Source organism: Squalius cephalus (assembly GCF_949319135.1).
Source record: "Squalius cephalus genome assembly, chromosome: 7".
Taxonomy (NCBI): Eukaryota; Metazoa; Chordata; class Actinopteri; order Cypriniformes; family Leuciscidae; genus Squalius; species Squalius cephalus.
In genome coordinates, this window is record NC_137128.1 from 26851600 (window position 1) to 26878598 (window position 26999).

The 26999-nt window shown below is 38.5% G+C and overlaps 3 protein-coding genes across 4 annotated transcripts in view; 2 read left to right on the forward strand and 1 right to left on the reverse strand.

The window, feature by feature from the left end:
* stag1a (STAG1 cohesin complex component a) overlaps positions 1-15412 on the forward strand; it is a 46487-nt gene extending 31075 nt beyond the window's left edge. Inside the window, exons 3-34 of one of the 2 annotated variants that reach the window (XR_013821727.1) lie at positions 572-686; positions 786-938; positions 1913-2009; positions 2087-2163; positions 2255-2459; positions 2849-3000; positions 3245-3318; positions 3400-3523; positions 3615-3713; positions 3784-3863; positions 3950-4057; positions 4212-4326; positions 4494-4611; positions 5592-5695; positions 5776-5868; positions 5963-6052; positions 6136-6339; positions 7209-7279; positions 7389-7476; positions 7941-8021; positions 8127-8219; positions 8296-8470; positions 8711-8850; positions 9658-9759; positions 9877-10025; positions 10120-10248; positions 10775-10980; positions 11070-11279; positions 11759-11872; positions 11954-12068; positions 13554-13634; positions 14317-15410. Coding sequence is in view for 1 of the 2 variants with exons in the window: in XM_079876150.1 (XP_079732276.1) it covers positions 572-686; positions 786-938; positions 1913-2009; positions 2087-2163; positions 2255-2459; positions 2849-3000; positions 3245-3318; positions 3400-3523; positions 3615-3713; positions 3784-3863; positions 3950-4057; positions 4212-4326; positions 4494-4611; positions 5592-5695; positions 5776-5868; positions 5963-6052; positions 6136-6339; positions 7209-7279; positions 7389-7476; positions 7941-8021; positions 8127-8219; positions 8296-8470; positions 8711-8850; positions 9658-9759; positions 9877-10025; positions 10120-10248; positions 10775-10980; positions 11108-11279; positions 11759-11872; positions 11954-12068; positions 13554-13634; positions 14317-14340 (3748 nt within the window). In the remaining variant the exon portion in view is untranslated. Of the gene's footprint in view, positions 1-571; positions 687-785; positions 939-1912; positions 2010-2086; positions 2164-2254; positions 2460-2848; positions 3001-3244; positions 3319-3399; positions 3524-3614; positions 3714-3783; positions 3864-3949; positions 4058-4211; positions 4327-4493; positions 4612-5591; positions 5696-5775; positions 5869-5962; positions 6053-6135; positions 6340-7208; positions 7280-7388; positions 7477-7940; positions 8022-8126; positions 8220-8295; positions 8471-8710; positions 8851-9657; positions 9760-9876; positions 10026-10119; positions 10249-10774; positions 10981-11069; positions 11280-11758; positions 11873-11953; positions 12069-13553; positions 13635-14316 lie in introns of both variants that reach the window. The other variant, XM_079876150.1, reaches the window with a different exon arrangement.
* Positions 15403-21622, reverse strand: pccb (propionyl-CoA carboxylase subunit beta). Its single transcript, XM_079876151.1, has 15 exons — positions 21309-21622; positions 21098-21217; positions 20357-20425; positions 20201-20257; positions 19990-20103; positions 19342-19452; positions 19122-19230; positions 18830-18950; positions 18651-18732; positions 18439-18562; positions 17804-17911; positions 17570-17670; positions 17392-17490; positions 15822-15921; positions 15403-15683 (listed from the first exon to the last, which is right to left on the reverse strand). The coding sequence occupies exons 1-15, from the start codon at positions 21549-21551 to the stop codon at positions 15562-15564; spliced, it is 1680 nt and encodes a 559-aa protein (XP_079732277.1). The 5' UTR covers positions 21552-21622; the 3' UTR covers positions 15403-15561.
* Positions 21623-22479: 857 nt separating this feature from the next.
* On the forward strand, positions 22480-26510 carry msl2a (MSL complex subunit 2a). Its single transcript, XM_079877423.1, has 2 exons — positions 22480-23434; positions 24702-26510. Exons 1-2 carry the CDS (start codon positions 23293-23295, stop codon positions 26150-26152), a joined length of 1593 nt encoding a protein of 530 aa, XP_079733549.1. The 5' UTR covers positions 22480-23292; the 3' UTR covers positions 26153-26510.
* Positions 26511-26999: the final 489 nt, after the last annotated feature.

Consider the following 26999-nt stretch of genomic DNA (forward strand, 5'->3'; position numbering starts at 1 on the left):
AAAAAAAACATTACTGGTGTGCATCTTGAGACAAAACAATGACACTGACATATTTTATGACATGTCAGTGCAATTTACTTTCAGATAAAACAGTTCAAACATGCATTCTAGTCTAGTCCGGGGGTATGAGAGTTAAATGAGAGTTGAACTGAACCTCTAAAGACTCAAATTATGTAATTTCATTTTCATTATGTTGTTTATAGTGACAGTTCACTATTGTTATGAAGGTAAATAAGTGGTGTGACATGATCAAAACTCACAGACTCAAATTAATTATCCGGTTTTAATTCAAAATAATCACAATTGATCTTTTTGAATTGATTTCAGTTTATTTATAAAACATATTTTAAAGATAATTTTGCTGATTGGCTGTACTGACATGTAAAGATGCATTTATACTCTAATATAAAAATATACCATCATGGGGTCAAGGGGTATTTTTAATTGATTTATATTTACTTAATATTAAATTAATTATTAGAATTAAGCTTGCAAAACTTAATAGCAGAATTTTGCATCAGATGTGGACACAAAGACTATTTCATTTCATGACTGTGTGTTTTTCTCACAGGGACTCCGGTGAGTCGGGTCAGGACACAGTGAGTCTCAGTATGAGCATGAGTGAGCTGGACGACCCTGGAGATGGAAAGACCAAGAAGAAGAGAGGAAGGCCTGCCAGACCACCTGTATGCCTCACACAAAAGCTGTTTTCTTGACTTACCATAGAAAAATTGATATATTTAGCATTTTATGCAATTTAGCATTTTTACTCCCCCTGACTCCAGGCACCCAACAAGAAGCCTCGGAAGTCACCATCAGAAAAGGGCTTAATGGGAGCCCCGCGGGGGCGGAAGGCCAATGGAATGGCTCCGCAGAATGGAGAGGGGGATCCGGTTACTCTGTTTGAAGTGGTCAAACAGGGAAAGAGCGCCATGCAGGTATAAAACTCAAATATATAAGAGAAAACTGATCAACATGCAAATGAGCTTAAACTGGTTTTAGATGCCTCATGTCTAATGAGTTATGATTACATTTCACCACACAAAGAATGTAAATTACTTTTTTTTAAATATCCCATCTGGGTTTGATTTATAAATAAAGTATTATAAAGTAAAGTATGCTCCGTGCTCAAGATTTGAACAGTTTTAGTCAGTTTATAAAAATCATACAGAACAGAATGAATTATACTGTCAAATTAGATACATTTGGTTACAGTGTTAAATAATGTAATTGTGTTAAACTTGTACACTACTATTGAATATTTATTTTTTAAAAGATATTACTCATTTTATTCAGTAAAGCTACATTTAATTGATGAAAAGTTACAGTAAAGACATTTGTAATGTTACAAGATTTCTTTTTGTATTTTCTGTTCATCCAAAAACAAATGCATTATAGTTTCCACAGCACAACTGTTTTAAACATTCATAATAATAATAAATGTTTTTATTACCGAATCAGCATATTAGAATGATTTATGAAGGATCATGTGACACTGAAGACTGAATTAAACAAAAAAATCAGCTTTTCATCACAGGAATAAATGACATTTTATAGTATATTTAAATAGAAAACAGTTATTTGAAATTTTTATTGTTTAAAAGAGCATAAAATACTCAAACTTTTGAACAGTAGTGTATAATTAATTGCGTACATTAACACATTAATTGAACAACTATAACTATAAAATATTAAACAGTGTGTAATTTTTCAGTGTTAAATGAAGAGTGAAATGTATAGCTGTTCTCCAAATGTTTCAGATGCTGGATATGTAACAGCTGGAGGTGTGCAGTTATTACAACCTCCATGTCAGACTCACTTAAGCCAATTGTTCTGCTAAATAAGCAAGTGTTTAGCAGCTTGTCCGCTGTGTTTATGTAAATAGTGACATAGCTGTCCCTAAATCTTTCAGTCAGTCGTTGATGACTGGATCGAGTCGTACAAGCAGGACAGAGATATAGCACTTTTGGACCTCATCAACTTCTTCATCCAGTGCTCTGGTTGTAAAGGTACGAATAACTTATGTTATAGAATAATGATATATTATTCATTCATAATAGTGATTACTGATCATCCTTCATTTCAGGCACTGTTAGAATCGAAATGTTTCGCAACATGCAGAATGCTGAAATCATCCGCAAAATGACAGAAGAGTTTGACGAGGTACACTTTCTGCTGGATTTACATAAGCTAGTGTAGTCAAACGACCTTTGAACTCCAGTCTGAGTAGGTCATTGTTTGTGTTTTAATGCAGGACAGTGGCGATTACCCCTTGACCATTTCTGGCCCTTTGTGGAAGAAGTTTCGCTACAACTTCTGTGAGTTCATCTGCGTCCTGATCCGTCAGTGCCAGTACAGCATCATCTACGACGAGTACATGATGGACACGGTCATTTCTTTGCTCACGGGTCTGTCGGACTCACAGGTCCGAGCCTTCAGACACACAAGCACTCTAGCAGGTAAACCCAAATTTGTAATTAGAAGCAATTATAAATCTGTTTTCAACAAAAAGTTCTGCCAAAATAAAAGTTCTATGATTTAAGAATCTATGAACAAGGAAATGAAGACAGCCATGAATATTAGTATTTTACTCATTTTATTGTTGCTCTGAAAGATAGATGATATTATTATTGTTATTATTATTAAATACATGTTTTTTTTTTTTTTAGTTCAACAGTATTAATACTATAGCTATATATTTCTTAATTGGTTTAATTTTTGTAATTTAATGAAATAAAAATATTTTTATAATAATAAATGTTAAATAGGTCGTCATATTTAACGGGTTCCATAAAAACAACAGTGTGAAAGTGGCTGTTAAAAAATGAGTTTGCACACCTGTCTTCAGCCATGAAGCTCATGACAGCTCTGGTGAATGTGGCTCTGAACCTGAGCATTAACCAGGACAACACACAGAGACAGTACGAAGCTGAACGCAACAAAATGGCGGGAAAGAGAGCCACCGAGAAGCTTGAACTCCTACTCCATAAGAGGAAAGAGGTATTACACCTTAAGCTCTCCTGTCTTTTCATTTATAAACCCTTATTCCTTTTTTGTAGACTGTTAGATTATAACCAGGTCCACATGAAATCCAACGCACAGAACTTCAGAGAAAGATCTTCCACAGAATTGAAATACCTGGCCGTTTTTCCACAAAATGAAGACAGAACATGTGAAAAGTCAGATTGTGTCAACATACGGTCACTGCTGATCATTTGCTCATATGAACAAACTTTCTCACCAGCTTCAAGAAAACCAAGATGAAATCGAAAACATGATGAACTCGATCTTCAAGGGAATCTTTGTTCATCGTTATAGGTGATCAAAGTTGTATCTTCTCACAATAATAGCGTTCATGTAGCTGTGAGTGTCTGATCTCATCTTCTATGTGACTGGCAGAGATGCAATAGCTGAAATCAGAGCGATTTGTATAGAGGAAATCGGTGTGTGGATGAAAATGTACAGCGATGCCTTCCTGAACGATAGCTACCTGAAGTACGTGGGCTGGACGTTACACGACCGGGTACGCCATATCCGAACACACCAAGAGCAGCACTTTTGCCCCTGTAATACTTCATTTTCCGTGTATTAACATCAGCATTCTCCATTTCAAGCAAGGTGAAGTACGCTTGAAGTGTTTGAAAGCCTTACAAAACCTCTACACAAACCGTGAACTGTTTCCAAAACTCGAGCTCTTCACAAACCGCTTCAAGGTAAGAACGCAGTTCAGGAGAGGTATTTCAATACTCTGAATGTCTTTATGACGATACAATCTCTTCACAGGATCGTATCGTGTCTATGACGCTGGATAAAGAGTATGATGTGGCTGTGGAAGCCATTAGACTGGTCACACTAATCCTTCAGTGAGTGAAGCTCAAGATGATATCAAATGCTGAACACAACTGCAGTCTGGATGCTTTCCTCCATCCAATGTTCTTCATTTGTTCAGGGGTAGCGAGGACGCGCTGTCTAATGAAGACTGTGAGAATGTCTATCATCTGGTGTACTCCGCTCACAGGCCTGTGGCAGTGGCTGCTGGGGATTTTCTACATCGAAAGTGAGCCAGCTTGCGTACTTTCTCTGTAAAATAAACTTGGCTTTTGTCTGATTATTTATTTATTTACTTAATGTTTTATTTTATTTAATTTTAAATTTAATTTGTATGTATTATTTTATTTTTGTGTCCTCTTTCTATGCTGCGTCACGTGTAGGTTGTTCAGCAGACATGATCCTCAAGCGGAGGAGGCTCTGGCTAAACGCAGGGGCAGGAGCAGCCCAAACGGAAACCTCATTCGCATGCTAGTGCTCTTCTTTCTGGAGAGTGAGGTAAGGCCACACCTGATGATCAGCTGCTTATGATGAATTATGTTTGGTTAACACAATATTTGTCTCCTGAGGTGTCACTAGAATCCAGCTAGTTTAGTTTATATTGGTCAGAATCTCTTGTGTTTGTATCAGAGTTCACACGGTGTACGTGTGTTTTGTGTTTCCAGCTGCATGAACATGCTGCCTATCTAGTGGACAGTTTGTGGGAGAGCTCTCAGGAGCTGTTGAAGGACTGGGAGTGTATGACCGAACTGCTGCTGGAGGAGCCAGTGCAGGGCGAGGAGGGTACGGTAACCCTGAGAGGGGTTTCTCTACCACACATAGTTTGAAAGCATAGTAGAGAGTGGGGCTAGTTGTCATAAAAGGCTTCATCCCAAAAACCTTTGTGTTTTCAGATGAAAGTCTAACTGTTTATGTTGGTTTTAAAGAGTCTTGTCATTATTTGTTTTATGTTACATAATTGGTTCGCTGTTTAAATTTAAACATCCTATTAATTATTGGCTTTACAGATAATGGCACGTTCCATTGTGACGACTTACACTATGTAGTGTGAAAACATAATACGCTACATGTTTCATGAACTCTTAACTTTTTTAACTAGGCAGTAAATGTTCTCTGCTTGGCTTTTTTGAAGCTGAAATTTGATGATATACACTACCTTTCAAAATGTAATTTTTTAAAAATAAATTAATACTTTTATTTGGCAAGGATCCATTAAATTGAACTTGTTTTTCATCAAAGAATTCTTATAAAAATTGTCAAAAATATTATAGCAGCACAACTGTTTTTGACATTGATAGTAATAATAAATGTTTCTTGAACACCAAATCAACATATTAAAATGATTTCTGAAGGATCATGTGACACTGAAGACTGGAGTATTGATGCTGATATTTTGAAATATAATAAAATATAAAAAAAGTTTATTTTAACTATTTTAACATTGTTAACCTCACTGTTTTTACTGTATTTTATCCTTGGTGAGCAATGAGCATAAGAGACTTCTTTTGAAAATATTAAAAAAATTTTACAGACCCTAATCATTTGAATGGTAGTGTATGTTGATGCAAAATATCACTTTGAAAAATTAACTCACTCACCCTGAGAAATATTCATCATCCATATTATCTCTCCTATTTCGGAGCCATATTTCGTGTCTATGTGTAAAATGCACATATCTACCCTTATATTCTCCTAAATGGCCAAATATGTGCATGTGCACCATAAGCACGGCTCTATCTCTCTGATTCTCTGTTTGTCTTCAGTGTTGTCAGACAGGCAAGAGGGTTCGCTGATCGAGCTTACTGTCTGTACTATTCGTCAGGCTGCTGAGGCCCATCCTCCTGTGGGGAGAGGGACTGGGAAAAGGGTAAGACCTTTATCTCACAAGCATTTTATTATAAACCATTTTTGCCATCAGTGTTTAGTTTAATCTGTCTTGTTGTATAGGTCTTGACTGCGAAGGAAAGGAAGATGCAGATTGATGACAAAAACAAATTAACAGAGCACTTCATCATGGCTCTTCCCATGTTACTCTCAAAAGTAGGATGAAAAGTCTTCTGTTTTAATGAAAAGTCTTCTGTTTTCATCATAAATGGCTCATTCATATGCTGATAAACACATTTTCCACTCACAGTACCAGACAGATGCAGAGAAAGTAGCCAACCTCCTACAGATCCCGCAGTACTTTGACCTGGATGTGTACAGTGCTGGGAGAATGGAGAAGGTAGGCTGTTTCTCCAGCTGGATCTCAATGAACGCTGGAATTTCATTCCCCGTTAGCTGATAGACTGAATTTGAACGTTCCAGCACTTGGACGCATTGCTCAAGCAGATCAAGTTTGTGGTGGAGAAGCACACGGACACGGAGGTGCTGGAGGCCTGCAGTAAGACCTACAGTATCCTGTGCAGTGAGGAGTACACCATCATGAACCGCGTTGACATCGCCCGCAGTCAGCTCATCGATGAGCTAACCGACCGCTTCAACCACTCGGTGGAAGAGCTGCTGCAGGCGGTGAGGGCTCTGTGGAGGTGATGGACAGATTTAGAGAGATTGTTAAAGAAATAATTCAGTTACAAAAGATAATCAGGAAAATGACAAATCTGACGTTATTTAATCAGCCTCATGTCATCCCAAACTTTTATGCTGTTATTTTTTTTTAAATTGCAGCTCTTTTCCATACATAGTGTAGTGACGACAGCTGAAAAGTGCATCAAAAATATGTCATAAATAATAAGATGGCTTTGTGTGAGGAACGGACTGAATTTTTTTCATTATTCACCGATTATTCACTGCAACCAAATGTTGAACTCAACAGCTTTTTTGAGCTGGCTATGATCCAGTTCACAAATTTGACCGATCAACTCGAATTTCAACATATATGGCTTCAGAAACCTTGGTAAAAAAACATGAGTCTTATATATAGACTACTTTTATGGGACTTTTTGATGTTTTTTTGTACCATTTTTGGTGGTTAAAGGATTAGTTCACCCAAAAAAGACATTTCTGTCATTAATTACTCACCCTCATATCGTTCCCATGAGACCTTCGTTCATCTTCGGAACACAAATTAAGATATTTTTGATGAAATCCGAGAGTTTTCTGTCCCTTCATAGACTGCAACATTATTACCACTTTCAGGCCCAGAAAGGTAGTAAAGACATCGTTAAAATAGTCCTTGTGACTACAGTGATGGAGTAATGATGTAGTGATGAACCGTAATGTTATGAAGCAACGAGTATACTTTTTGTGCGCAAAATCATTCCCTCTTTTAAAAACTCTGAGGCTGTTATTAGCTGAAGTAGAGTTGGTGAACGACCATGTATGATTCTGAGATTTATGTCAGGGTCGCTGATCAAACTGAATGTCTGCCTCATTTACAGGGGGAAGAAGCGGATGACGACGACATCTACAACGTTCTCTCCACTCTTAAGAGACTCACAGCCTTTCACAAGTACGCTGCTGTCTTGTTCAATTACTGTGCAAACGAAAGTTACTTCTGTCCACTTGGAGTCATTGAGTGCTAATTAACAAGCAATGTGTCCTTCTCATCTCTCCATCAGTGCTCATGACTTGACCAGATGGGATTTGTTTGGGAACTGCTACAGGTTGCTAAGGACGGGAATAGAGCAGGGCTCTATGCCAGAGCAGGTGCGTCTGTTGCAGATATGAGATGGAGGAATCTCATAAAGCCTGTCAAGAACATGTTACATTTCAACACAATTAATTGCATTATGACATTAGTTTCATAACAGTTCTCAGTACTGTAGTTCTCAGTACTGTAATAAAAAAGCAGCAATTTTGTTTAAATTAAGTATCTATACATTGTGTTTAGTATTTATACATTGTGGAAGTTTTTGAATTTTACAAAACAGTCTCAAAAATGTATGCTTTTTATTAGAGTATGGAGAATTGCACATTAAATATTGATTTATTTCATAAGATCCATCCATCCATCCATCTTCTGATTTTTTCCCCATTTGATTTTAGATTTATTTTTTCTCTCTCTCCGTGAGATTCACCTAGTTATTGAAGATTTTCAGGTGACTAATGCAGATTTCCTGTAGATCATGTTATGTCCTGAAGCTGAGTGTGTTTCATTGTGTGGTTTGTAGATAGCAGTGCAGGCTCTTCAGTGTTCTCATTACTCTATGCTGTGGCAGCTGGTGAAAATCACAGAGGGATCTCCATCCAAGGTCTGTGAGGCATCTATTTAATGCCTTATTATTTAGCAGGTGGTTTCGAATACAAACTGATTATTGCAACTTTCAACCAAAAACAATTTTTCTGTTCGATTTCAGGATGATCTTCTTGCATTACGGAGGGTTGTCAAATCTTTTCTAGCTGTGTGCCAGCAGTGTTTATCAAACGTTAACACGCCGGTTAAAGAGCAGGTAAGCTAAAGACCTTCATCCTTTCATTCAGGAGTGATGTGCCTGTGCAAGAGTCATGCCCCTTTCTTCCGCCCAGGCGTTCATGCTGTTATGCGACCTGCTGATGATCTTCAGTCACCAGCTCACCACAGGGGCCAGAGAGGGTCTGCAACCTCTGGTCTTCAATCCAGACAGCACCCTACAGAACGAGCTGCTCAACTTCATCCTAGACCATGTGTTTATTGACCAGGATGATGAGAATCAGAGCATAGGTGAGCCTACAGACAGTGTTAATGATGTGGTGAATTAAAAATAAAAAATATAATATGTGTTTGTTGGAAAACATTTGCACGTGTGTGTGCACGTGCATGCGTATAGTTTGTGAATGAGACCCAGTGAATGAGATGGATGTATCCAATGGGATATCCGTCAGATACTGTGCAGATGTAAGAGGCTTTTCAATAATGTTTTGAAGTCTAGCTGATGCGTTTTCATGTTGTTTTTTTTCATAGAGGGTGACGAGGAGGATGAAGCTAACAAGATTGAGGCCTTACACAAGAGGAGGAACCTTCTAGCTGCCTTCAGCAAACTCATCATTTATGATATAGTAGACATGCCAGCTGCTGCAGATATCTTCAAACACTACATGAGGGTAAGACAGCCAGTCATCACCTTACCTGACGTGTCCACTGGAGTGGAAGAAATCTTGTGGGGTTGTCTTTTATTTCTGCATCGCCAAATTATACATATACTTTTGTCCAACCACAATGAAAGCATTCAAAATTTGAATTAAGATCAAGCGTAGCGTCAGATCTGGCAGGTCACGTTAGTCAAGCTCGCATCAGCTGACTCTCAGCTGATCCACGTCTACCTATAGGAATACGACGCCTATCACTGTATACATTAGCTCCTTCAGTATTATCAGCAGCTATCGCGTTTCTCAGGAGCTAATTACCCTCCTCCATCCCCAGCTCCTCTCGTCAGTCAGGATTGGCATTCTGATTCACCCTGAATCAGACTAAAATTCTCTAATTATGTTGTACATTAGAATGAATCAATGATATCTGCAATACATTCATGTTGGTTCTGTTCTGTTTACCCTAAGGGGGGTTATTGTGCTCTCCCTGCTCTTATCCATGCTAGGCTGCATGGATGCACAAGGAGTTCTTGCCCAGAACAGAACCATACCTCCAATCTTAACTGTATGCTAATTGTCAATCGTATTCGACTATAGTGGTCTTGACAGAACTTATTGTACTGATTTGCCGCTGTCTAGTGTTCTAGTATTAAGTTGAACATCTCTTAACATCTGTTTTGTTAACCACAATCCCCCCACACTGCTCACCTCCCATAGAAAATGAAGTGGTGTCTGCTGTTCTCTGCTCCAGCGAACAGATATATTACTTAAACTGTTACGCCAACAAACATTCTGCTTTCTCTACTTGTAAACTACTTGCAGTACTACAATGATTATGGAGACATCATCAAAGAGACGCTAAGTAAGACCAGACAGACGGACAAAATACTGTGTGCCAAGACACTCATCCTGAGCTTACAGCAGGTGAGATGACAGCCTCCATTTTGAGGGATATTCTGGCATAAGATGAACATGATATTCGCATTATCATTTTAATCATATGATAATTGTAATAATCCTGTTGTTATTTCTGTTCTTCAGCTCTTTAATGAGCTGATCCAGGATCAGGGGCCTAACTTAGACAGGACCTCATCTCATGTGAGCGGCATTAAGGAATTGGCTCGTCGATTTGCCCTCACCTTTGGCTTGGACCAGATCAAAACCAGAGAAGCTGTGGCCACACTGCACAAGTAACTTCTGTTTCATGTTTGAATTATTACTCATCAAACACCAAATAGTCCTCTTCTTTATTGTACCTCTCACAAATATTTTTGCTGTATTCAGAGATGGGATTGAGTTTGCCTTTAAGTATCAGAATCCTAAAGGACCGGAGTATCCCCCTCCGAATCTGGCCTTCCTTGAGGTTCTCTGTGAATTTTCTTCCAAACTACTTCGCCAAGACAAGAAAACAGTGTAAGTTGGTCTAAAGAGCGCTTTGTTTAAAATGTTTGTTTTTTTATGCTTATATGTTTGAGCGCTGCCTTGCTTTTAGTAATAGAGACTCTGACTGTGCATTAGAACATATCTTTCACTGAGTAAAATTTGTTTTCATTGAATGGAACCTTTGAGAACCTGAATAGAAACATTGTATTATAAGGTATTAAAAAAGAAAAACCTATAAAACTATAAAAGATATAGAATTCTTTTATTATTTTAATTATACATGTTGTTTTTTTGGTGTTCTCTCTTTGCCTGTACAGGCACTCATTAATTATATAAATAATAAGTGTGTGTGTATATATTTGGCTGCGCAACAGTATATGATCACGCTATCATTCATTCAAGTGCTATTAAACCATTCAAAAGACGCAAAAAGATCTTAAAACTTACGATGCGATTAATCGCGATTAATTCGTTATTAATTGATTAATTCGATTATATATGTTATATATTCGAGTATATATGTTTGTGCCATTGTGTTTTCTCTTTGACTATACAGGCACTCGTATCTTGAAAAGTTCATGACAGAGCAGATGATGGAGAGACGGGAGGACATCTGGCTGCCGCTCATCTCCTACAGGAACTCTCTGCTGACGGGCGGAGATGAAGATCGCATGTCCATCACCAGCGGCAGCAGCAGCAGCAAAGCCGGATCCATACGAAGCAAGAAGGGCCGTCCGCCCCTGCACAAGAAACGCATCGAGGGTGAGGATGCCAGTAGATGCAACCATACTAATATAAGACGGGAGAACAGTGGGTTGGTTCAGTTGACTAAGATGCCTAAAAGTAAGCAGTCATGGGCTGTTTTGTGTGTGCTGTCGTGGTTCTGCAGAGGAGAGTGTGGAGGGCTCTTGGATGATGAGGAATGACACCCTACAGACCCCTGGAGCCCTGCAGACACCCCAGCTCACCTCCACCGTGCTCCGAGAGAACCCTCGACAAGCTGCTGAACTCCTCCCTGACCAGGACTCTGAGCCCGGGTCTGAATCCGACTATATTCATAAGTGAGTGACCAATCTTAAAATACACTACATGGTTAAAAGAATGCAGACACTTAAGCAACGCATCCATTTCATTTTTAAAACCATGAGCATTAATATGAAGTTATTCCACCATTTTGGCCATGCTGTGAATCGAATGTTGTTTTTAGTGTTATTTTAGTATTATTTATATACTAATATATTTTTTGATTAACTTTTTAGTTTTTTTTAGTTTTAAGAGTTTTACATTTTAGTGCAAGTCTGTCATCTTATGTGCTTTTTAATTTTTATTATTTTATCAATATTTCTATTTAGCTTTATTTTTAATCATATTAGTACTTTTCATATATTCAGTTAGCTGCCAAAGCATTGTTTCTCATTTTAATATTTATATTTTGTTTCAATTAAAAAAATATATAATAGTTTTAGTTTACAATAACAACACTGGTTGATATATGTCAACTAGTATGTGCACAGTATTATGTGGTTTTCCCCTCGATTAGTCCTCAGATGCAGATGTCCTGGCTTGGCCAGCAGAAGATGGAGGAGGTCAACAGGAAGGAACGCACAGCCATGAACTACATGAAGGCCCGTAGCGGAGGAGTACGACAGACTGTGTACGTGGAGAAACGCGTGTGGGATGTTAAACAAAGGAGGAAAGTGCTGTAGTAAATGTTACTTTGATTTCTCTACTCTAGACGTGGTCTCATGGAGGACGACGCAGAGCCCATCTTTGAGGATGTCATGATGTCGTCTCGAGGACAGCTGGAAGACATGAGTGAGGAATTTGAGGACACCATGGTCATTGATCTGGTAAGGTTCAAGCTGATGACACCACAATGACACACACAGACTATCCTGAGGGACACTTTTAAAGTGTGTATGTCAGGTTAAATTTGTAATTATGATTAACACAAAATAGTTAGGGGAAATACACGTTTGACAAGTTGGTGTATTGTTTTGTATGTTTTTCGATACCTAAAGGCAGAATATAAGATGAAAAATTTGTTATTTTCAGTACTCACTTAAAACTGCTCCTCCCCCCAAACGAATAGCTTGACGTCATAAGAGGGAGACGTCTCCCCAGGTCGCTGAGAAAAATATAGGAGCTGAGCTGAGTTGTAGGCTACCACAGCTGTTATCTGTCAGATCGGTCAGATGTCAGATGTCTATGTGACTGTCCCCAGTGTTTCCTCTGTTTTCCCGGTCTGAACGCGTATGAATCAAAATGATAAGGTATGTTTTTATGTTTCCACTGTTCAATCGTGCCCGCGCCTCTCTCTCTCACACACACACACACACACACACACACACACACACACACACACACACACACACACACACACACACACACACACACACACACACACACACACACACACACCAACCAACATATTCCAGCATTGCAATTCTGACATCGCAGCCTGTTCATTATAGCCACAGAGCTTCAGAGCTAAGGCGGAGCTACAGATTAGGTCCCTAAATAACCCGCGTATCTAACAGTAGTTCCGCATTAATTAATTTGCACGCGAGTTTTATTTATTTTTATACCGTGTATTCTCCGTGTATATTCATGCACCGAACCGTGACGCCCGTACCGTTTCGGTTCAATACGAATACATGTACCGTTCCACCTCTAAGTTATGCCTATACTTACCAAGACACCTGACCAACTCTCCACTGGTTCTCTTCACACCAGATATTTATGTTTCTTCGATAGGAATTATTTAAATTTCTGTTTGGCTCCTCATCTGTCTCACGCCTGGAAGGCTCAAAATTGTATGGCTGTGGGCCATCGTAGGTTTGAGGGGGATTTTGGATCTCCTCAGACTCAAAACTCTCCATACTTGAATAGAACTTTTTTGGCACGTCTCCCTCTTCTGACGTCACAGCTCAGCTGTGTTTTAAAAATATGATCTTGACAGAAATGGCTATAAAGCTTACTGTAGGGCAATTACAGTAATAATTTTAATGATAATTACATTTTCACTCAGACATCTAAACCTTATTTAATATATCTAAAAAAAAAATGTAACCTGACATACACACTTTAAGTCTGCTTCACACTTCTAAGAGCCCTCCAAAAATTAAGCACTGGTAAATCTTCTATACCATGAGACATTAGCAATTTGTATTTTGCTTACAAATGACGTCAGTGGATAAAGACTCTCTTTCCACCATAATGGCGTAGTTACATTGCCCAGCACTTATAGATGATACTACTAAGTGTCTCAGAATACTTATGTAATTAAATATAGAAACAAAAGTATTAATTACATTGTCTTAAATCCTGCGCAGCCTCCATCCAGGAACAGGCGGGAGAGAGCCGAGCTAAGACCGGACTTCTTTGACTCTGCAGCCATGATTGAGGACGAGTCGGTAAGAATGAGTCGCTATTTGCTAAAGCTTTCAAATCATTATATAAATATATTATTATTCAAGATAAAACCAAATATTGCATTATGGCTTAGTGTGATTATCAAATCGCAAAGGCTTTAATTCAATTAAATAAATATATGTGATGCATGTTTCAGCATGGCACAGCATGTTTCCCATGCTCCGATGTTTTCAGTGTCTCGGAATGACAAATGCCGCTCTACACAAATTCTTTCTCTGCGAGCGCCACGTCACAGTAACGTGCATTTGAAAACGCAGCGAACCAACCATTTTCACAAATTTCTATTGAGAATCATTTTTAAAAATATTGTCAACAAAAGAGAAGTTTAACATTTGAAAGCAAAGAAATCAAGACAGCCATAAATACTAGTGTTGCAATTTTACAGCTGAACTTATATTTTTCTTAAATATATTTTACAGCAAAATATTACAATGGTAATATTTATTTTAATATTATCATTTAGTAATAATAATATATTATTAGATTTATAATATAGTCATACTGATATATAATCACAAAATGTTGCCAAATCGTGCAGCCCTACAGACAAAAAAACTTTTTTAAATCACAATTTATCTCAGAAAAAGCACAATGAAAAATGTACCCAAAATATGCAGTCCCAATTATCACCTGATTATTATTATATATAAATTTTTTTCTCAGGGTTTCACGATGCCCATGTTCTGAGGTGCCACAACAGCTGGAAAAAGAGCTTTGCCATCAAGAGACATGAAAGAGACATTCACAAAGGAGCCGAAGCACTGGTGATGAGGTTAAGTGATTCAGGAGCGAACTCTCCACTCTTTTATCAGACGTCACAGAGAAGCTTTTATTCATCCACAGATTATTTTAACAGTCCAATCAGGTCACATATGGTGAATTGTTCTGTCAAACAGGTTCTTCATAAGCTCATCTGAATCGCACTGGATGGGATTTACATCATGGTACAGATCTATCATGTAAGAATGTACGGTCCCATATGTTCAAGATGTACATATTTGTGTTTATCCATCCTACTATGTAGATGCCCTGTACAGTTAGATTATGAAGTCGCTTTTAATATCAGGTCAACTAACAGATTCTTCCACCAAAAAAAATCAGTATTAAACATTGGTAAATCTTCAATCGGCCTAATTTACATATACATAAATAACACTTAACAGTTTTCAATAGGCATAATTATGGTAAATGACAAAGGAAAGTGAGAAAAGAGTGTTAAAAATGCAGTTAATATTGTCAGAGCCAAAAAATCTCTGTGTGTGACACAGTTGTCCTGAAGGGGGCATTACATGTTGTGTATTTTGGCTTTCAGAAACATTTGAATGGTCAGTATTTTATTTCCAGTAGATTTAGGTGAGGTTTATTTGTGTGAAATGTCTATACGGCAGGGTTTTCATCAAGTTACTCTTGTCCGGGTCAAACAGCAGATGCTGTTGTGCCATGTGTTGAGCGAGGCCCATTCAAGTATTGCCTCTGTTGAAGTGCTCTATGGTCCTGTGCTCTCATAAAGTGAAATGTTATACTGTCAAGAACACGAGTTTCCCATGATCGTCATTACTCCCCACCCTGAGCCCCGGTTAGTTTTGCTAGTGTACCTGTAAATTGTACATTTTCAATATAAAATGGTTTTCTTTTGTACGACCTAGAAATGATGTACCACTTTCCCTTTTAATGGAAAACTGTTCTAAAACTTTTCTTCAGTGAACTTATGGAAAACTCACTTTTTCAGAAAATAAATAAACAAATATGTAATCATGAACCGTGGGAGTGTTTTATTGACTTGAGAATGTTTAAATAGCGACATAATGCATACGAGTGGGAATAAGGCACAAGGAACCATGTGTAAAAACATGATATTCTCTCCAGTCTAACCACAGTTGTGAAATGCTATAAAATTAGTGTTGAGATTTATAAGGGAATGTTAGCGTGTTTTTTCCAGGGGTTGGTCTGTTTCTTGCTGGCGAGCACCTCCAGATCTCTACAGATCCTCTTGCGTGTGGTTGAGGGCTGAATGATATCATCCACAAAGCCTGTGAAACACATTCAATGTTACACACACATGTAGCAGGAGAACCGAGCACATCTGTATTGCAGTGATGACAAGCCTCACTGGCACTGTGAAGATTAATGTATATTGTGTCTGTTAATAATAAAAATGTTCTGTGCACCTCTGACAGCAGCGGGGAAGGGATTGGCAAACTTCTCCACATATTCAGCTTCAGCCTTGGCTTGATTCTCCTTTCCTCTGAAGATGATCTGAACTGCACCCTTAAAAATGAAATGATGTATTATGTAGCACATTACATAAATATAGGGTTTCACACTTTCAATCTATTTTCATGATTTGTCCAGTTATTGCGAATCATTTGGAGCCGAAGAAATACCTAAATTTATACTGACTGATTGTGATTTTTGTGTGTGTAATTTCATGACCAAAATCACTTTTAAAATTGTCTTATATTAAAACAAATGGTTTACACCGCAACAGGAAGGTGTTTTTTTTTGTTGAGAAATTTAAATGTATTTTATGCTCACCAAGGCGGCATTTATCAAAAATATATGATAAAAAATGCAGTAAAAACAATAAATGCTGTGAAAAATTACAATTTAAAACAACTGTTTTCTGTTGTAATACATTTCAAAAATGTAATTTATTCAAAGCTGAATTTGTCAGCGTCACATGATCCTTAAGAAATTATTCTAATATGCTGATTTGCTGCACAAAAACAGATTTCTTATCAATGTTAAAAACAGTGTTTGTGGATTCTTTGATGAATATAAATTTGAATATTTCACAATTACTGTTTTTACCGTCTTTTGGTCAAATAAATGCTGTTGAGCATAAGATATTTTTTAAAAGCATATAAAATCTTAATTATTCCAAACTTTTGACTAGTAGTGTAGATTCAGTGAGCAAAATATTGTGGAGATACCACTGATAATATGTCTCAATTAATTATTATTTTCAATTCATCTGAAATAGAAATATGTAGTAACATACATGTCTTTACTGTCACTTTTGATCAATTTAATGCATCCTTAAACTCTTACTGGCCCCAAACTAAAAAAAAAAAAAAAAAAAAAAAAATATATATATATATATATATATATATATATATATATATATATATATATATATATATATATATATATATATATATATATATATATATATATATATATATATATATATATATATATATATTATGGCTAATTCATTATAGGAATATCAATGAGCATCATTGTTGCTTTAGCGTCACTAATGAACACCCAGCAGAAATATTTATAGTATGTTAGTTTGTACTTTAAACAGTCAACATATGATATGACCTGTGCTATCCAAACTCTGAGTCAGCAGCACCTGTTACTCAACTCACAGCTTTGAGCCTCCAGCTTAGGAATGAAACGAGTAGAAGGGACATTCACAAGCAGCTTAATCACTAAAGAGAGCCAAGCATAGTGATCATTGCTGCTGTAAGAGTATATCTGGGCTGAAGCTCTCTGAACGCTCTCATGTCCATCTGATACTACTCTGCACTGGTTACAGGATAAAGAATTTCTTAAATCTAGCTTCTAGCACAAATCTATTTATATGGGGCCATATATATATATATAAATGTGCCATATATATATCTCATAAATGCACTAGAAAGCCCCATAATTCACCCACAATGCCTATTTATTATGCAAGTGCATTGGCCAGAACACTTGTTTCAGCTCATTAGTCTTCAGTTTTACCTTTGCACCCATCACTGCGACCTCAGCGGATGGCCAGGCATAGTTGACGTCTCCTCTCAAATGTTTGGAACTCATCACATCATAAGCACCTCCATATGCCTGAAGACAGGACACACAGGATTCAGCAGACAAGCTAGTTAGAACCATCCACACGCACAAGCATCATTCTGCCTCCTACCTTCCTAGTGATGACAGTGATTTTTGGAACTGTGGCCTCGGCAAAAGCATACAGCAGTTTGGCTCCGTGTCTGATGATGCCTCCGTACTCTTGAGCTGTGCCTGTGGAAACACGGAACGTTTCTGTCAGTATTTTATTTAAAAAGGGAAATGCATGTTGGTGATTTAGGCTAAAATGATTTCGAAACCCCCCCCAGCAAAGTTAAGGTTAGGATAATAAAAAGTCTCCAGACACCTGGCAGGAATCCAGGGACATCCACAAATGTGATGATGGGAATGTTGAAGGCGTCACAGAAACGAACAAAGCGAGCCCCTTTAACAGATGAATTTATGTCCAAACAGCCTAAAATATACAACAAAAAAAAGGACATAACAAATAATGTGAAATGTATGTTTATGTAATATGTAAGAATATTTTACATGTAATATCCGCTACTGTTCAGAAGTTTTAAAATAAGTCTCTTATGCTCACCAAGGCTGCATTTATTTCATTGAAAATGTAGCAAAACAGTAATATTGTGAAATATTATTACAACTTCAGATAACTGCTTTCTCTTGTAATGTAATTTAAAATGTAATTTATTCCTGTGATGGCAAAGCTGAATTTTAAGCATCATTGCTCCAGTCTTCAGTGTCACATGATCATTCAGAAATCATTCTAATACGCTGATTTGCTGCTCAAGAAACATTTGTTGAAAACAATTGTGCTACTTAATATTTTTGCGGAAACCATGGTCATTTTCTTCTTTGATGATTCTTTGATAAATTGAAATTGTTGAAATATAATTTTTGTAACAATGTAAAAGTCTTTACTTTTGATATATTTAATGTGTGAATAAAAGTATAAAATGAAATAAAAGAATCACCCACCAGATGCCACTTTTGGCTGGTTTCCCACTATGCCTACAGTCCGACCATTCATCCTGGCAAATCCCACCACAATATTTTTGGCGTAGCTGGGCATAATCTCAAAGAATTCTCTCTCGTCTACTATCTGTAAGAGTGAAATGACAATCATAAGCACTACCTGATGAGTTTTTGCATGACTTTTTGAATTGTTTGTTCACTAAAGATGCACATACACCATGAACGATGTCCAGCATGTCATAAGCTTTAGTGGTTTCAAAAGGAACGACAGTGTCCAAACCAGGAACCAGCCGGTCGCTGAAGAAAACAAATCGACATGATAGCAGCAGGTCAAGAAAAGCTGGTCAAGATAAGTTGATAAAGAAATAATTATTTTACAAAAATAGCTTCTCACCGAGGATCGTGGCACTCAATGACTGGAGATGGATCTTTGTTGCTCAGTGGAAGAAAGTTGAAAAAGTCTCGCAAGTTCAGAAGGGCATCAACGTCATTCTCAAAGGCCCGATGAGCAACACCTGAAAGAAAACAAAAAGCTCTTTATATTACAAGAAAGCCAAGATAATCTTTAGTCAGATTAGAGAACAAATACTTAAAAAAATAAAAAATAAAAAAGAACTGTTCAAATGCCAAAAACAACTTGATAAAACACATTCTGATGTATTCACAGACTAAATGGATAGACCTACCCGACACAGCGGTGTGGGTTTTTGCTCCACCTAGCTCCTCCTGGGTAACATCCTCGTTTGTTACAGATTTCACCACATCTGGGCCTGTGATAAAAAGGTAGGAGGTGTCCTGCAAACACAGGTTCAAGTTTTTCATTATAAATTGGTGTGCCAGCAGGGACACAATAAATCTCAATTCAAATGCTATATGCATTTATACTCTAAACTTTTCTTTTCTTACCTTTACCATGAAGGTAAAGTCTGTCAGAGCAGGCGAGTACACGGCACCACCTGCACACGGGCCCATGATGAGGGAGATCTGAGGAACTACACCTGAGGCCATCACATTCCGCTGAAGAACAAATACCATTGTGCAGAGTTAGTCCTGGAATATATGTCCGCTACCATTCAAACGTTTGGGGTCAGTATGATTTTTTTATTAATACTTTTATTCAGCAAGGATGCATTAAATTGATCAAAAGCGGCAGTAAAGACATTTATGCTACAAAAAAATTCCATTTTAAATAAACACTGTTCTTATGAACTTTCTATTCATCAAAGAAACCTGACAAACAAAAATATTAAGCAGCTGTTTTTGACACTGATAATAATCAGAAATGTTTCTTGAGCAGCAAAATCAGCATATTAGAATGATTTCTGAAGGATCATGTGACACTGAAGACTGGAGTAATGACGCTGAAAATTCAGCTTTGCCTTCACAGGAATACATTACATTTTAAAATATGAAATATTTCAAAATTTTACTGTTTTACTGTATTTTTGATCAAATAAATGCAGCCTAGGTGAGCATAAGAGAATGAGAATTGAGAGAGGTGAGAATGGTAGTGCATGTATCAAATAAATAGCTGTGTTCAGCTATTCAGTTTACCAAGAATATGTCAGCATATCCTGCAAGGGACTCAACGCCTTCCTGAATGCGGGCTCCACCAGAGTCATTGAGACCGATTACTGGGGCTCCGACCATCATAGCCTGGTCCATGATCTAGGAATTAAAACGCAGTGATTTAACTGTTTGACAGAATTGTGCCTATGCGGTTTTTTTTAAGACTTTAGTCAGATCCAAACCTGACCAGTCTCACCTTGCAGATCTTCTGAGCATGAGCCCCTGATAAACTCCCTCCGAACACGGTGAAGTCCTGTGGACAGAGGAGCATTTCACTCATGACAAGAGAATGGAGATATTCAAATAAAACATTTTTATGTTGCAAACCTATGGTCAAAAGCTAGTATCATACCTGGCTGAAAACATAGACCAGTCTTCCATTGATTCTTCCCTGTCCGGTCACTACACTGTCTCCTGGGTACTGAAAACAAAGATCATGTGTCATTAGTGACCCTCATCTACAAGTGTTAAAAATAACAATGGGTGATGCTAACAGTTACTGTGCTGTTATAGACATCAAATCGTAACTAAAAATTCAGCATCTGCTTTATTTTCTTTCTTCGCGAAATTTGAGCTGTCACCAAATCTCTTCTCCTTACTGTATTAGTAAACATGCACATTTTAAAACATTTGAAATATATAACAATAAAAGCTGGCCTTTTTTATTACAGATTACTTATTTCAAGACAATAATAAAGGCCCTCATATCTCAGTTGGTATGTACATCTGGTAAATCTGTAATATAAATAAAATAGTGTGTTGACATACATCTTTTTTTAGTGTAGCATTTTAATTTTAGAGTATTGTAATCAATAATATGTTAATATAAATTTAAACAATTTATGGCTTATTGTGGGGCCCCTGGTTGAGAAGCACTGACTTAAAACTCTTTATATTTGGTTAAAAGGTTGTTTAAAAGTCTTTTAAAATCTGTCAAACTGTAAAAGCGTCCGTTTCATAGAATGACACAATGTTGCATTTGCATTCACTCGAGAGTAAAGACATTGAACGCTGTTGTTTTTTCATAACTTAGGACATGGAAAAATGGGAATATTTCTGCATTCAGTATGAAGTTTCTTTGGAGGTGACATACCTTATTATGATCTGCCTCCATGCCGAAGTCAGAACAGCGATGCTCCACAAACATGTCATACTCCACGAACGAGTCCTGGTCCAGCAAGAGCTCCACTCTCTCTCTCGCTGTCAGTTTACCCTGCGCACAGGCATTACGCAGCTCTTCTCGGATTGTTGCGCTTTCACTTATGTCAACTGCATTCATTCTGCAGAAGGTTTTCATAACTTACCCTTTTGTGCTGTGCAGCTATCCTCAGCTGCCCTCCTCCTATAAGCGCTGCATTTCGCTTCTTCTCAATTCTCTCTTGCACAGACAGATGGCCGACAGAATAGCATCTTGTATTTTGCAGTACTTTCGATTGGGTAATTGCCCCAGCGACTGCGCCGTACGGAATCTGACCAACACTTTTAAAAGAACATTTTAGGCCATGTAATAGTCCCAGACTACTTCGCATTAACGTGTAGGTCGCCATCACTGCTACACTGAGGACACAGGACAGACGCTGTCGGAAACCCCTATCGGTGTCTTCAGCCAATCAGCAACAATCGCTTACTTTTCAGAGCCAATTACTACTCGGTTAGCTAAGAGGGCGTGAGTGAGTGAGCCAATCACTGCAGAGGGCTGCGTTTTTAGGCGAACTTGATAGATGTAGTCCATTTTAATGTCAACAATGATAAACTACAGTTCCCAACTGCTACCCAGCTGTAATGAGAATCGCTTTTGAACAAATGTAACGTTAGATTCCTAAATGCATTTGAAAAAAATAAAGATAAATAAAGGCTAGATTCCTTACTGCATTTTAAAAGTGAAAGGTAAAGGACACCTCCCTCTATATGTAAATCTCTATTTTTCTCTTATTCAGTGAATCGTCTTTCTTCACAAAGGAAAAAATAAAAGCAAAATTCTGATGTAAAACCATTGAAGATTTTATGATCCAAATTCCTCTACTTTTGAAGAAGATCTTCAATAGGGATGTCATTTAGTTCTGTTACAAAAACCTTTTTTCTTTTTAGTATAAGTAGTCCAAAAGACACATTAATACTCTTAAAAGTGAGAGGCGTACAGGCAGAACTATCAAATAATAAATAAAGGAAATTAACAACATCATTATATTTTTATTGATTATTGCTAAATGTTATGGCATTTTACGACGGACAGTAATTAATTATCTCAGTGTGTAACCACCACAGAGCCTATTTATTTTTATTATTTTATTGTATGTTTAATTATTTTGCTCTACGTATGTATCCCTTGTAATCCTTGTTCAATGAAAAGAAAAAAAAAACAAAAGAAAAAAAACACAGATCCTCGTAGTAGCGTGTGCTTTATACAGTCTCACACTAGGGGGCAGTACTTACTGGAGGCCGTGTTTAATTCCAAGCGCTCTTTTACTCTTGTTTGGTATTGTTCCTCTCAGGATGCAAAAGTTAACAGAGGAATAATAAGCAACTGGCTCTAGCACGGGCTAATGTATGGGAATATTTTGCAGAGTAGGGAATTCAGTTGAATACTATATAAACAAATCGCTCAAACGGGAGTCTATCGCACGCGTTAGTGTGAGAAAAGCTCTCTTATTCAACAACCCGAAGAAAAGTGCAGTCTGTATTAGCTAACGTTAGCTAGCGAACTAGCAAGCAAGCAAGCGGACTGTGTGGTCTGTTCAGTTAAACTGTAAATAACCGCTGTGGTTGATAATTTCAAGGATCATACTTTTTGTGCAACGGATTTTTTGTCTTCTGTTTTTCCTATTGTTATTTGTGGACGGATTATTCGCAGAGCTCGTGCCGCCGACTCTAACGTTAACGTTACACCTCGGGCCTGTTGTGCTTCTCTCTAAAATGCTGTTTATCGTCCAGTCCTTCATCTCTGTGTACTTTATCACAAACGTGCAGCGCTCTTCATATTGAGGTAACGTTAATCGGGATCTGCCACTAATGGAAGTCAGACTATAGTCTGGGCTTTACATCGCTTACAGCAGCCGGGCTGACCGTCTCTGGGGGATCCTCTAAACATTGACATGTTAACAAGCAGACGACTCAAAGCCGCTCATCTGCTTGCGAGTCATGTCAAATTACACTCTTTGTTTGAGGCGTTGGGTCAAGCCTGGTTGATTGTGTTCTCCCAGTTATTCTGCTTTGGGAGCCAGTTCATCGGTCGCTCTCAGTAGCTGATCAGCCCGCTCCTCTTGTCCTGCTATTGACTGAGTCGCTGAGATGAACCCGGTAAACGCCACCGCGCTGTACGTGTCGGCGTGTCGCTCTCTTCTGCAGTGCGACCCGAAGGATCCGGAGACGTACGGAGGGCTGTTCAACGTCCTGCCTTTCTTTAGAGACTCCCTATCCTGCCTGGTGTGTGGTGAGTAACTTGCCTTTAAAACTAAGCAATGCACGAGAGGCCGTGCTATGTTTTGAATATAGTCACGGCTAAATAACGTTGCATCACGGGCAGCGGAGCAGCCGTTAATAAGTTCAGAATATACAGCGCAGCTTAGTCGAGTTTGTTATTGATTTTATTAAAGCGTTACTGCTTAATAAAAGTATTTCAAACATATTTTAAGCAAATTGAGTCGCGTTCTTCCACTAGAACGTATAGTCCGTGGCATAATCATAGATATATTCATATCTATATCTATATGGGCACAACAACGTTGTTACGCAAAAAAGAGAGATCTTCTGTGGGTTCTGCGCAGTGATATGATGGAAAGCTGTATCAACCAATCAGCATCCAGGAACGCTTTGAGGGCTTTTTCAGAGAGCCTGCTCGCTGCAGAGCCATGGGTGGAGCGTGAAGTCCAGCTCCCCCTCTGGATGTCCAGCTCCCTCTCTCTGGGTGTAATGGGTGGGGCTAGAAGGTCCAACCACACCATAACCCTACCCATAACTATCCCTCCACCCATTAGATCCACAGGGGTGGGGCTGGACGTCATTTGGCTCTGCAGTGAGCACCACTTGGACTTCTTGGTTTATTATTTAAATGACCCATTTTTTTCCTATTTATTTATTTAACTCTAAAAAGTTATTTTAAAGATTTATAGGTCATGAACCAAACCAACCTGCGACAAAGTGAATCACAACATTACAAACTTTGATTTAAAGCAAAAAAGTTTCAAGACTGTATACTTAACTGCTTTAATGAAGGAAAAATATATCAATCCCATGAATCACTGCGAATGATATAATCAAATTAAAAACAATGGAGAAATATAAGACTAATCAATTAAAGATTTATATATATATATATATATATAGAAGTATATCTCCATTGTTATATTAACAATCTATTGATAGATTGATTCCCTGATTGGTGGAGATTTCTTTGCAGAATCATCATGGGCGATGTAGTTTTTCACAATGAATTCCAGCCAATAAATAAAATCCTTAAAATATAAGTTGAAATAATGCGGTCTAATGGCTCCAACAAAAGCATTTACCATCGATTAACAACCTTGTAGCTCCCAGGTCTGTCTTTAATGGTTTATAAGTTATCATTAAAAGTAAATTTCCCTGTGTAGAAAATGAATGGGATTTTTACTTGCATAACCCATCTGTTGCACTCTATAGCATGATGCTATTTTGTTATGCTTAATTGTTTTAAATTAATCTATTGTTTTCTTTTCATCTAGGAAATTTGCTTCAGGAGCCGCTTGCTCCAAAAGATTCCTCCTGCCAGCACTGTGTTTGCAAGGGTTGCAAAGGCAAGAAAATGCAATTGAAGCCATCCTGCAGCTGGTGTAAAGACTATGAGCAATTTGAGGAGAATAAACAGCTCCAGATTCTGATCGACTGCTACAGGAGTCTCTGCGAGTGTGTCTCGGTGTGCGTCATGACAGAGCAGAGTGCCTTGGGGGTCAAAGGTTACGCTGAGGTCAAGAAGATGCTGGAAGAGGTGCTGGGGGTGAAGCAGGAACAAGAAGAGTTTAGTTCTGTCAAAGACACTGCATATGTTCCTCATCTCAAAACAGAGACAGACTCAGAAAACTCTGCTGACATCAAACCGACTGTCTCTGACAAACCCTCTGAGCAGATCCCAGCTGAGCTAGAGACCCCCGAGCCTGTCAGTGCCGACGGACCTCTGAGATGTAACTCAGAACTACACAAGAGTGTCACTGTTAACGTTGTAAAGTGCAAAGTTAGTCAAGACGAAAGCGCTGAATCCGTGCACCTCAGTGCGGAGAACACGAGCATCCTAGAGGACCTTAAATCTGACATTAAGAGCAAGGAGGTGTCTTGTGAACTGACTAAATCAGCAGCAGAGCTGTGTCAGCACTCACAAACCAGCGGCGCCCTTACGCCAGGACAGCCTCAGACGGGCCTGACGTGCCTCGCCGCAGCCCACAGAAAAGTGCGCCTGAGCCGAAAGCGCTCTCGCTCTGAGAGTGACCGCGAGATGCTCCAACCTCTGCCCATCACCAGCCTCATCCAGGGGCCTTCGGTAGCGGCCACAGCTCCGTCGAAAACAGCATCTGAACCGAAAGCACCCTCCCCGCCGCCTGTCGTGGTCACCAATGGAGGCGTTTTGAAGGTCAACAAGGCCATGCTGGATTCAACTAAAAATATCCAGATAAACACAGACCTGGCTAATAAGAAGGTTCAGGTCAAGTCTAAAGTGGCCGTACCGAAGGCGAAGGGCAAGGCGAAGGACAGACTGCTCTCGGCTAGCGTGTTGCCTGGCCAGCCTCCTAAAGTCGTATACAAAAAGACACAAGAGAAAAAAGGCTGCAAGTGTGGACGAGCCACCCAGAATCCAAGTGTTCTTACCTGCAGGGGTCAAAGGTGCCCCTGCTACTCCAACCGTAAGGCCTGTTTGGACTGCATCTGCAGGGGCTGCCAGAACTCGTACATGGCCAACGGGGAGAAGAAGCTGGAGGCTTTTGCCGTGCCTGAGAAAGCCCTGGAGCAGACCAGGCTCACTCTCGGCATCAACCTCACCAGTATTTCGGTCAGAAACGCTGGCACGAACGCTGCTGGGGTCCTCAGCCTGTCCGCGGGCTCGCCCATGGCCTCTTTCCTCGCGTCCAGCGCCGATGAGGACCAGAGTTTTGAAGATGCTCTCGAGATGCATTTTGACTGTTGATAGCTGTCCTGCTACTGATCTCTCTCTTAACAGTGGTCGATTCGAACAGAAATTGTTTGCCAAAACTCTTGTCTGTGGTTTTTCATGTTCAACCTCTACCATCAAACACACGCACACACTGCTGTAATAGAAAGTTACTGTGAAGCTGAGCTTTATGGCATATTTTGTTTTTATTTTGAAGGAACTGTATGCTACTGCATGACTGTTGTAATCACAATGAACTAAGGATCTGATAAACATCTGCTTTTTTTTTTTAAATGGTCGATGACCCAAACCTTAAAATGAATTTCACAGTTATTTGTGATACATTTGTCTGCTTACACGTATGGCTCATTATAAACTCTCCCAAAGCTATTCAATGATTAACATTTGTTTACATTCTGTCTCTCTTTTTTTTTTTTTACATTTATTTTTAAATATATATATAAATATGAATATATTGCATCTAAACATTCATTGAAGGTAAAATTATACACTGCTATCTGTAATGTAAACTAACTTTCTTATGGTGAAAAATGTAGCACTTAGTCCCAATAGTGTTAATGGGTTTAGACACCTTTTCTGGTTGCTGTAGTGATCAGTTCCTGTGTCATTTTGACTTTCATTTATAGGACTGGGGTGTCCCTTCGGGATATTGAATTATTTTATTTTTTTGTTCAGTAGATGGTTCCTTTTTTTTTTTTTTTACAGAAAATAGTGCTATGTCACTTTTTATTCGTCATGTTCAAGCTTTGAAAGAAAGATGTTCAAATTCCACGTTTGTCAGCGGTTTTATAAGGATAATGAAGCACAAATATGTCATGACAGAAATGTTCCTCCAATTTTGAGAGTTGCTGATTCATTTTAT